Here is a 12,739-nt window from a genome sequence, read left to right on the forward strand (position 1 = left end):
GGATTCACTCAGCAAAGCATACGGCACGTAATCTATCAATCACCATTGTTTGATCATAAATGATAGTGAAAGGGAGTAATTATTTCCAAGAGGGAGACAATCTAAACACACATTTTTCAAACAGGGACACTGTCATTTAATCCAGTTCCATCTCTTATTCATTGGCCTTGTGTTATCACTGTTTCATCTTTCTCTAAAATCGCATCAGACAGTGGTCTACCTTGAAGCTAATTTCATTGGCTACCATACTCGGCTCTGTAATGACTGTTGCTTTCAAGTCATACAGTCCACCAATCAATCAAACAGTGGGCGGTCCTACTCGTTCTGAATATCCAAGCACATCAGACAAACTTTATGAAAAATCAACGCGACAGTGAAAGAATCATTAAGATGATGTCCTGAGACGTTAATTCTGTACTGGAGAAGTCATTTTTTGTTGTTTCTTTTGTTTTCTTTCTTTCTTAAAGTACCATGGGTGCTGAAAAGGGATTTTTTTCATCTTAGAATCGCTGATTCAGAGTATGAAAATACCTGTTTTCTTGGTTTCTCGCACACAAGGATGTGCGGACAGTCCAATAAGAACTGTAACCATATGAGGACTGTTGACATTAGTCAGTCATAGCATGGGGATTAGCATGGTCAACTATAAAACCCATGACTTTATTTTGGTACAAACCATATTACCTCAGTGAACACTGGATCAGCTGAACCCTGAGCATGTGCAGCAGCATCTTCACGATACAACACAAGATCCTATGCATGCACTCATGCAAGACGAGATATGTTAGGATGTAGTGTTAGTTTTGCACAGTTTGTCAGTCATCCGGTTGGCTTTGTACATAAATACCTGGTCACATATCAACAGCATAAAAAAAAGAAAAAACAGTTGCTCAAGTTTGTGAATGGAGAGCGGCCTTGTGCTACACTAACAGTACTCTGTTTGTTTGCGCTTGACTGGTTGAAGTATTTGAATGAGTAGTTCTGCAGCTGTCCTCATTGCACCCTTTTCCTGGTGATCTTGTTCTCTTCATTAAGAGGACAAATGGTAGCTTTGGTAGACTCTGTAAGGTATCTGTGAGATGTTTGTAAGTTATAGCTTGACTACATTCAGTCCTGTTGGATTTTCATTAAAGGTGGTGGAGAGTGACACACGGTGAAGGAGCCATAGGAGTGCATGTGTGTGTGTGTGTGAGTGTGTGTGTGTGTGTGTGTGTGTGTGTGTGTGTGTCCAATCTTCACAATACCCAGCAGCATCAACAGCTGTTGAATTAACTTGTGGTCAAATTGGAAAACAAAACTGCCAACAAATGGACACCTACTGGCCAACACATCTGTCTCTTCAGAGCAGAGGCCAAAAAGAGTCTCTCAGCTCTGACAGGCTGGATCATCAGTAACAGAAAGTAGACCAGTTCTGTTACAGAGTCTGATCTGGACCATCTGCAGGAAACATCACAGAATTTCTTATAGATATGCAGTGTTATTAAAGTATGGCAAGCAGTGGGGGAAACTTATATTGAAACTTGAGGATTATTGGGGCTTATCCAAGGAAAAGGGTTCACTTTGCACGTCTTCTCAAATGTATCTGGGACCCCTAGACTTCAGACCCAAATGGCAGAGGAAGACAGAACTCCATCATTGTCCAGTCAAACCCTCTATTCAGGATTTCGCGCTTACTTCAGCAAAACATGGTGTAACCTAACAAGCTGTCCCCAGAGAGGAACAGGTCTAGTACTGACAAGCCAGAAACCTGGATCATAGACAAGACTGCTTCTGGCAGAAGACTTAGAACAAAGCAGAGCAAAAAATCAATCAGGGGGCCACCACTGCAACACAGAGAGAGAGAGAGAGAGAGAAACAGAGGGAGAGAGAGGGAGACAGAGAGAGAGAGAAAAGAAAATCCTTCTAGAAAAAAGGATCTGTTCCAGGTTGTGAATGCCGAGGCTCTCTCATTGTGTCTTTGAGCAAATTATGTCAGTCTCAGCAGGTGCTGGCCTCTTGTCTTCTCCTCTAATTGACAGTGGAGTGATTCCATTCCGTGACAGAGAAATGAATCAATGGTGGAGTACTCAGCATCATTGTCATTGATATCGATGAATGGATTAACTCAGCTGAGGTTATTACAAGAGTAAAACTTACACAGCTGACAGGGGGAACTGAGAGGGCTTTGGAAACCAAAATATGTCTCAAACAATGGCGAAAATAATTAAATTACCCTTGGTTAAAACTGTGCTCAGTCATACAAAATTTGATTTATGTACAAGCGCATGAGTTTTTGTACTTTGGTGAGTGCCATTCAACCATATGTGCAAATGTAACCTTTCAGAGAAAACCATACACAGAAATACTACTCATCCTTATTCGACTTGGCACCCAAACCATTGGAGGTTTTGGGTGTTTGGGGTTTCACAGTGATTGATTTTCCCATCCTCAGACTTGTATTTCATTTCAAAGTTGAACAGTTGAGTGTCAGGCCGTCAGAAACATTCTCCCCAATGTCTTATCACATTGTGCTCGTCCTCAGAACATTCCAGAGCCTTTCTGTTCAGTTCTGATTGAGTGTTGGAAAGACCAGTGAAGCATAACTACTGCTCACCCTTATTTTTGGCTCTGAGCCTCATGTGAAAAAAACCCCCACATTTTACTGCATTTATTTAACCACATTTACTTAAATTAAATTATGTACTGCTATTTTTAGTCTAATTAGAATAACACATTAAAGTGTAAATCATAAAATGTTGTACTACACTGTTTTGGCAAGCACTTCAGTTGTGCTGAAATACATTGTTTATATTTATATTACATGAAAATACTCCTCGAGGAACTACCATTAAGTCTACTTACTTGTGCAAAAATGAAACCAATTGTTAATGTGCTCCACACACTACAAACAGGCTGCTCTCTACCTGTACACTATATACCTTTTGAACACACTTAAAATACAAAGCCAGTACTAGAGACAGGTATTTTAAAATACAAAGCCAGTACCCATAGAGAGTATTTTAGTGGAGCACAGATCTGTATTAAGCAAGCTGAAACAAACTTTTCATACCTCAAAGTTTCAGTATGCTTTTCTTTATAATTGTTAACAGAAGAACTGCCAAACACACATTATAAATCCCAACAATAAAACCAACAAAAATCATTCCCCAAACCATTCAAACAAGGTTTTGGTGAAAAACGTCCACATGCTCTTAAATAATCAATTAATCTTATCCTCAGCTGTGGACTCTAAGGTACATTACATTGCAGTTTTAAGAATATATTAAAATGGTTTTTTCTGTTCAACCAACCTAAACATTTCTCATTGCCTTTACATTTAAGCAAATCTTATTAAGCATCTCTAGCATGGTCTGATTTAGACATTTCATGTACCGTGTTCCTTGTCAGTAGGGTCAGATGTGTTCTTGTCCTCCAGAGCTATGTTTGCTCTCAGGACACACTGGGCAGCTCAGCTGTGAACGAAAGGCAGTCTGTGCTGTAAAGAAATACAATGGCTCTCTGATTGCTGTTGTTTTCCTTTTAGACTCTTGGGATGTGACACATTCAGTCTCAGTGTGGTAGTTCAGTGTTTACACACACACTCACAAGCTTTGCGCAGGTCTGTGGTAATTAGACATACGTGCCCAGTGTATATACTTGATTTCTGGTGGAACCGAGGCTCCAGACATGGAGTGCCACTTTGGACCAGCCTGCTGTGCCGTGACCACGAGATGATATGTATGGTGCCAGGTTATGCAATACGTTATTTGGACTCAGGATGCTGATTAGGATGTTACTAAACAATTAAACTATGCATTTGACTTTCCAGTGTTTAAAAAAAAAAGAAATGTAGCATGTCTAATTTATCAAACTATGTATATTTCCTTTGAGAACAACATTCTTAATTCCTAAACAATACCTTCAAACAAAAATTAAACGGATGTTTGCTGCTACTGCTGTGCGTGCGCACACGCATGTGTGTGTGTGTGTGCATGCGTGTGTGTGTGTGCGTGCACGCGCGCATGCATTGTGTGAGGGTGCACATTGCTATAATCTCAGAGCTGGCTGAGTATAAAAGGCAGAGCCAAATCTGTCAAAGGCAGGGTTAGAGTATTGATCGTTTAGTTTGGGGGGGGTGTAGGCCTGCACACAGCCGTCTGCATTAATCCATTACCCCTGGGGCTCATTAGTACTACCTGGCCCACCTCCCACACAAGCTTCACAGAGACCTCATCCAAAAAGAGACACAAGCACAACCTTTTATGTAGCTCAGCTGAGACTGTGAAACATGATGCTTAACCAGCGATACAAAATGCTCTTAAGGTCGCACTTTGTAGTGGAGCATGTCCTACAGTCACGTTTCTCCATCACGTTTCCTCAGAGCAGACATGTAAAAGAGATTAACCTGATGAAACATGACAAGATTCAAAGTGACCCTCAGTAAAAAGAGTCTACAATGAGTCACTGCTCTGGAGAGGAGAGGAGAGGAGAGGAGAGGAGAGGAGAGGAAAAAGAAAAAGAGACCAGAAGAGAAGAGGACAAAAGAGGAGAGGAGAGGAGAGGAGAGGAGAGATATATTTGACCTTTGAAGCTCTTTTTACAAAAAAAGAGAAAAAGAGAGTGGGAAGGAGAGGTATGTCTTTTCACAGCTCAGGATGTTTGCATATGGTATCCACACCAAACCCTCTCAAAGCTTAATAAAATAAAACCAGAAAATCCAAAGAGAGGAGATTTTTTTAATTAGAAAATAAAGAAAAAATGAGTTTTCTTGCTTTGAATCTTATCTGAGAAAGTTATTATCCAAAGGAAAACTGACATAATCTGTTAATTTGTAATTACTGATGGTAATTTGTAATTGCTGATGATTGATGGGAATATCTGATCCTCACAGTGCATCATCCTCATTCTGACATGAATGTTCTCTCCCACAATAAAAAAGCCAGACGTTCCTCTACAGTATTCATCTTCCATCTGTAGTTCTGGCACAGTAAGTATTTAAATGGAGGGAAGAGCTCTGTGATCACTGTAATTAATGATCTTGACCTTCCAAAAGGTGTTGCCGAAGATTAAAACTTAAAGGAATTCAAACTATTTCTAAAGAAACAAATTAAAACTTATTTGGATCGATTATGATTCACAGAGATACAAGCCTGGCACAAACTTTGATAGCACATATTAAGTTTAATTTCATTTTAAGTGTCTTTTGGCATTTTCTCATTTTTTCTTCTCCCACGGGACTAAACCGATCAGGTGATTTATGCTGTACAGTGAGGAGTTTTTTGGGTTTTTTTATCAATGAAAAATGTATTTGATGTTACGTGAGACTCATACGATTAAGTCAGGTGTCTGCAGGCAAAAGGCCGGAGGTCAGTGACCTCTCATTGGTTATGTCGTGTCACTTCAGATGGAGTGAATGATCAGGAGAGTTAAAGCCAGCCTCAGGGCTGCCTACCTGACTACTGCACCTGTGGAATGATATTTTAAGTGTAAAAAAATCAATAAATAAGGTACCACTTTACAATAAGACTACCCTTATAAAGAATTCATAAATTGCTTACAATTAGGTTATTAATTAGGTTGTAAACACTTCATAAATAATTAATAAAAAATTATAAACAAGTTATAACACAGATTTCATACATTGATGCAGGCTCACTATTTGGTAACATCGAGTTACTGCTGCACTTTTCATCTATCTATTCTGTTAAATCTCAGATCTTGCTACTTGCTTAGCTTACTTTATGTTGTCCCTTTATCAGTGAGCATGTTAAACTGTCAGCTTCATCTCATTTTTATGACCATTTATTTATTAGTTACTAACATTTAAAACTGCTGAAAGGGAGCCTTATTGTAAAGTGTAAAACACATTACCCTTCACTAATGAGTTACTAGCATTTAGAACTACCAAAAGGAGTTTTGTAAAGTGTAAAATGCTTGATCATCTATTGATGAATTACTAACATTTACAACCGCCAAAAGGGAACCTTATTGTAAAGTGTAAAACACATCACCATGTACTAATGAGTTGCTGAGTTTTCTGCAGAGTGATAACATGGCCTTTTATTTTGCAACAGCACAAAACTGAAAGTAATATACTTAACATGCTAACATGGTAGGACGGATGTACATCATTCATGCAGACAATTACATATACGGTACACGGATAACATCAAACAACCACAAGAATTAACAACACAACACGAAGACTACATGATGAACCGTACACATACAGTTCTACTAGCCACAATTGGAAACATAAACTGAACAATAGTGAACTGGGGTTAAACAACAGTCCAATGCCCCAAGGCATGCTGGGAAGCTCCACCCATCTATCCCCCAACACACATCATGATATACCACTTTAATATGATAGCATATGCTATATCAACACCTGTGATAATAATGAGAATGGCTGCTCATAGCATGCTGAAAATGTCAAGGAAAACAATATAGTCAAAGCCTTAGTGTATGAATCTGGTAATTTGATACGAAAATTTAACATGCACTTTTGATCTAATGTTTTATAACAGCTTATTAATGATTTATAAAGTGCTCACAACCTAATTAATAAACTACTTATAAACCATTCACAAACCCTTTATAAGGGTAGTCTTACTGTAAAGTGGTACCATAAATAAATAAAACAACACTCGCTCAACAAGTGCGTTTACATCTCCACACACACAGACACACACACACAGACACACACACACACACTAAACCACACTTTAGACTTACTGAAGTCACAACACCATACACTGATCTCCGTGCAGGAGAGCATGCATGATGATGTCACAGCTTTAAATACATCACTCCAAAACTTCATTATGTTATTGATACTGTCATATCTCTCCAAGTATTAGATATGGTGACATTTTATCCACCCAGTAACATGGAGAAGTGCCAACCAAATCCAATTCTAAAATATCTCAGTTAAAAATAAAATGAAAGAGCACTTTCAAAGCTTTTCAAAGACTACCATTAGTCTGTCAGACAGCTGGTATTAACGAGAGACCAGCATCAGGAAAGGAAAGAGCAAATATAGAAAAAATGAATTTAGATTGGTGTAGGAAAGGGCTTTTTTTTCTCAGAGACCTTTGAAATGACCAAAGAATGCTCCTATACTTTAGAGCAGGAGGTTCTCAGATAATTGTGTAGTCTGTGATAAAGCCTTTTTTTTTTTTCATTTGAGGCAGTTGATTCAGAGCTTATTGATTGGTCCCTGTTACGGTGTAATGGTTGCCTAAAAGTCTACCTTTGTGTATGGCATGTCATGATAAGAGAAACATGTATTTGTTTTTTTAATTTTTATCACTTATTTTAAATGCTGTGCATGTTTCAGTTTCCTATTTTTAACATGGCTTTTGGGGACGGACTTTTATGTGCAGCTTTATGTTTAGATGTGGAGGAACGGAGATGACATGTTACCTGTTGTCTGAGCGCGCGAACAGGAGAACAAGTCGGCGTTTGGAGGTCTCAGAGACGCGGAACTACCAGGAGTTTGACAAACAGTTGATCTACCTTTCTGGTTATGGATTATACTTTTAAGAAAACTCACTGGATTACTGCAAGACGAGGACCTTTTTTTTCTAAACGGGACGCTCTTGTGAGATTGCGTGGATTTGTTGGTTTGTTTATAGTCCACAAGTTCTAATCACGCTCAAGCCTAATATTAGAGGATTCTGTTTTCGCTTGGAACTTTACTCATCTAAGGGAATACACACTTGTCGTATGAACTGTGGGACTGGTTGGACTTTGGGTGTGGTTATTAACTTGTAACATTGTATTTTGCTCAATTTTTTTGTGAACAAAGGGAGAGATTTTCGGTTGCTTCTATATTGCTTTCAATCATTTTTGTAGGCCCAGCTGGTAGCGTCTGTAGGCAGTAGATATCAGATCCGCCCGTACCATAATTTTGCGTTGTGCTGTTCTTAAATTTTAAGTAAGGCGAATTGTTACAACAGGGTAGTCAATGCCAGCGTGGATGTGAACTGACTGAGAGCAGATAACCTGAGAAGGTTGTGATGAAGAGGGTCTAAAAAACATTATCTGTGGAATTGGTCTAGAAGTCCAATAGCATGTCCTCCAAAAAGGTGAATCCAAGCTGAAAACTTGTTCCGCTGAGACAAATGCTGGTACCAAGATGACTCTGTGGGTCTGGGTGATCCAAGACCCATGAAAGACAAAGTCTGGCCCGTTACTTAAAAACACCAGGAGGTGCCTCAGGAGTAGTTACCCCTCTTGTGACGGAGACAGTGGAATAAAGGACTGTGTCTGTTTGAATAGTCTGCTCCTTCAGTAATTCCTATTTCGTCAATGGCTACAAGATTTAAAAAATCCCAGCAGGCGTTTAATGGAAAGAGCCTCTGCTATCAGCGATTTCCCAGGCCACTGCTGTGGGAATGCACCATTTAAAAAGGCCAGTAGGGAATTAGGCAGAATACAGCTCCTGCATGCCACACTTTATTTTTTTAAGGGTTTTATTATTTTAAATTATCATGACAAATCTCTTCACGTGCCAGGGGAGAAGTGCACATTTAGTGTAATTGAGTTGCTCATGTAGGAAAATGTCTATTTGCAGTTAAGGTTAAGAGTGTAGATATGGTTACAGACAGCTGGATTACATCACACAGACTTTATATGGTGATGTCATTAACTTTTTAGCATTGCTCTTTCAAGTCTGTGTGTGTACACAAACAGCAACCAAACGTTCAGGGAGACAAACATATGCACAAACACACATGCGCACATTTCCACATTCAGTCACATACGTATATACATTATCAAGCGCACACGCACGCACGCACATACACACACACATGCAAACACACACACACCCACGCACACATACACACACACACACACAAACACGCACGCACGCACACACATGCGCATAATCACACACACATGCATATAATCACACACACATACACGTACGCACGCACGCGCCGACACACACACGCGCACATAATCACACTCACACACAAACACAAACACACACACATGCACGCATACACCTGCACATAATCACACACACATACACGTATGCACACACAGACACACATACACACTCACACTCACACACACACACACACACAAACTTGCAGACTCAGAGCTGTGTGCCAGCTGCAGCTGATGAGCCCTACAGGAGGCACTTAGCCTGTAGCGTTTGTTAAGCAGGCTGCCTGAGGATGGGCGAGACACACAGGACACTGGCCCAGGACCAGAACAATTTAGGATGGACAGATAAACACCACCTGTGCAGAGGCAATGTTTCCATTGGGCCCCTTGAAAACATAAGCCTTAAAACAGAAAAAGAGTGTCTTCAGCTATGTAACGAAACACCAAAAACAGTTGAGTGATATTTAACTCGTGCATCATTTCTATAATCCTGTTAAGAACTATAAGTTTTCATTGACTGATTTCATTTGATATTCTAATATTCTGACGACTTGTTGCTCCTTCGGTCATATCACCCTGTCACCAGCTGGCTCAGATTGTACAGTATGACAGGTAAACTCTTCATCTGTCCTGGACTGTTATTTCAACAGCTCAGGTCAGACGATGGCCCAAAGTGAAGAACTTTTCAGGTAGAACACTGACACTGCTGTCCTGGTATAAATTCATTTCACTTGAGAGTGGAACTTATTTTGGACAAAAGATTTCCAGTCGTGCATTTGGGGGGGAAAAAAGAGAGAGAAATCCCTTGATCTTTTTGTACTGCACATCTTAAATTACAATAGAGGATAAAAACATTTAGAGAGTGTGAGAAAGCTTTTTAAAGAGAGAAGTTTTTTTTTTCTTACATCAAAAAGAAGTTTGCCATCGCCCACACTTAAAGCCGCACAGACCAGCTCTGCTACAGATCCACAATGCGTACCAGGAACTTACACAGAGGTAGCTGTGAGTCACATGACCCAGTCCTGCCCACACACACTCAGACACCATCAAATCCACGAGAATATTACTGGTACCAGAATCTCAGAGCCCAAAAATAATTGTAAATATGAACACATAAAACTGCCTGTCAATTTAGCTCATATCCGTTTTTAAAAATGTCATTTATAGGAAGCTGTCTCCAATATTGCATGCTTTTTTCAGATTTCTTGTAAGGAATGTCCAAAGAATAACAGCATTTATTGTCTCTGTAGATTTTTCCTGAGTTGGTCTCACACGCACCTTCTCTGAGGTATAGATTCTTCAGCGCTGACAACACTAACTTTGCCTTTACTATGGATGTGAAATGTAGCCTACAGAGTGAGTCAAAATAGCTTGTTTAAGGGCTGGGCATGGCAAGCAGAGAAACATTTGAATTTTCACTCCAGCATGACCAAGAGCACCCTATAACCAAGATGTAAAATCTCCAGAGGAATTGAGGACAGCAGACAATGTAGCCATATTCACTTCAGTTAGTGCACTAACGTCATGACCAAGGCCAGAAGACCAGAAATGCCACATTTTGGTCTCTGATACATATCTAATTATCACTTTCATAAAGAAATGGTCCATTAATATATCACTAACAAAAAAATTCAGATTTGCAACAATCTAATAACACAGCAGATGAGAGCTTGAAATCCAGTGTCCTTCACATAGACAAATAACCTGATGTAATCAACAGCTTTGGAAAACCCATCAAGTGGTGTTGGAACAGAACTGCCCTCAATTCTTGGTAGTGCCTCCGTGCAGAGAGGGAGAAAAGTTCAATTTAAGGAGAACTTCACAGACAGAAAACAGATCCTTCATGAAGAGAGATGTTGCTGAGACTGTCTTGATTGGCCAGCTGAAATGTGAATTCTGGTATCTGTGAACTGCCTAGAAGAACAGTTTCTTACATTTGGCAGCACCATAAAAGACTACAATGGGCTATTACATAAGGTCACTACAGTGAAAGCTAAAAATTGTGGCTCTTTATTGTTCCAATTATAATTCTGTGAAACAGAAAATCAATTCACTTCAGCATGAATTACAGCTGGTCATCAGACTGAGCCAATGAGAGTAGGTCGAACAACAGCCTCCATTCTGACATCTTGTTGTAGGGGAGAGATCTCTGTGAAACTAGTCTCTTTGCTTTAATCTGAGGTCATTATTATGTCAACGCCCTATTACACCTTTTTTTATTTCTCACTGCCTGTAAATTGCAAAAACTCCTTCAGGGGGAAATAGCATCAATGAGAAGGGATGTCAAGGGCTCAAACATGATGTTGAGATGCCCCTTGTGTTTGTTAGTGTTTAGAGGACAGGCAGCACAGTACAGACTCAGTCATTCAGTGGAGGTCTTTGAGCTTTGAGTGGTGAGGTGCTGGGTTAGAAGCAGTGAGTCAGATCTCCTGGCTGAGTTTCTACAATCCTATCTCAATTTGGAATCAATTTAATTCCCATACAAATGGTTTCTTATTTACAGGCATCAGATTAAAGTGCCTGAGAAAGCCAAAGGCAGTCCACTGTTTCAGTGTGATGCGTTTAATCCGAGGAAAACGCTTACTGTCACCTGTATTATCTTTTTTGTGTGTTGGGGGGGGGGGGTGTCAATTTGTCAAAACACCTCTGATAATTGTTGTCTCGTGTCCCCCACTTAAGAAACACTTTTTAAATCTCTTTCACTCCATCACCCAATCACTCGTGTAGTTTCACATTTTGAAAGTGAAAATACACACACATCCCCTCAAAAATATAGGTAGGCTACTTGACAACAGTGACAATTAAGTGCAAAAAGGTAAAAAATAAATAAATAAATAAATACTACACTGCCAAACTGTCTGGGTTCAGAAACATTTGGGTGAGTTACATGAGATAATAGCCCGCCTTTCGCGCATTACTGTAACTGAAAACACTCCTACTGTCACCGTAGGAAGTCTTAAGTTCATTTAAGGGTAAGTCTCTATGTCCTAAAATGTCTGACAATTTTCTTGCAAAAATCCAGCAATATCTTTCAACACACGGCCGCCTATATCAGCAATTAAAAATGACTTGACAAGTCGCTTAATTTACTCTAAAAATAGTACCTGAGAGCAATGGCATGTTACAGATGCGCGAGTCCCTGTCGACCCAGTGTTGCATTTTTCCAACACAGGTAGCTAATGAACTTATGGACAGAGCCAGGTCAGCAAAAAGAACACGACACATGTTAAGACAACCACCAACAAACATGCTGTCAGGCAGCAAAATATGCAGTTCATATCAGTGAGCGCTCAATGACAAAAATCCTGTTTAATTTCCGATGATTGTTAAATTGTTTTATCATTCCAGAGCTATGTAGGTGGCGGCGCACAGACGAGATTATTTCCAAGTTAAATTTACTCCTAAACCTTCCCGTATCAGTCATCTTTCCCTAAAGAACTGCATATTTCATTGACTGAAAATGTGAGAAAATGAATGTTCACTTACCAGTAAGCTGGTCGTAAGATCCGTCCAGTTCTCTGGAATCTGAAAAGCTTTGGTCCCTATTTTTTGCCTTCATTTCTAACTCTGATTAGTAATGACACAATATGATCAACACAGACAGATCACAGTTTCTGTCTGGATTAAATAAAGAGTGCAAGTATGTGCCTGTCTGCGCTGACTGTGAGGATGAGATGAAACACAACAGAACGGTTAGGCAATTTGTTATCTTCTTCCCGCTCTCCGGCACAGTCAACCCTATTCACTGGTGACGCGCGTCGCCACAGGCACTCCTCCTGTTTACTGCTTCAGCTCCAGTGAAGAGAGGACCACCCTATAAAAAAACAGCATCGCGAATGTTTATTGAAAAGACTTCTTT

At 39.8% G+C, this 12,739-nt stretch overlaps 1 protein-coding gene across 2 annotated transcripts in view; it reads right to left on the minus strand.

The window, feature by feature from the left end:
- Positions 1-12,439, minus strand: part of LOC115809371 (Kv channel-interacting protein 2) — a 113,796-nt gene extending 101,357 nt beyond the window's left edge. For both annotated transcript variants that reach the window (XM_030770977.1, XM_030770978.1), the window contains exon 1: positions 12,367-12,439. In XM_030770977.1, coding sequence (XP_030626837.1) covers positions 12,367-12,439 — 73 coding nt within the window. The remainder of the gene's footprint in view (positions 1-12,366) is intronic.
- Positions 12,440-12,739: the final 300 nt, after the last annotated feature.

This window comes from Chanos chanos, chromosome 4 (genome assembly GCF_902362185.1).
Source record: "Chanos chanos chromosome 4, fChaCha1.1, whole genome shotgun sequence".
NCBI classification, from domain to species: domain Eukaryota; kingdom Metazoa; phylum Chordata; class Actinopteri; order Gonorynchiformes; family Chanidae; genus Chanos; species Chanos chanos.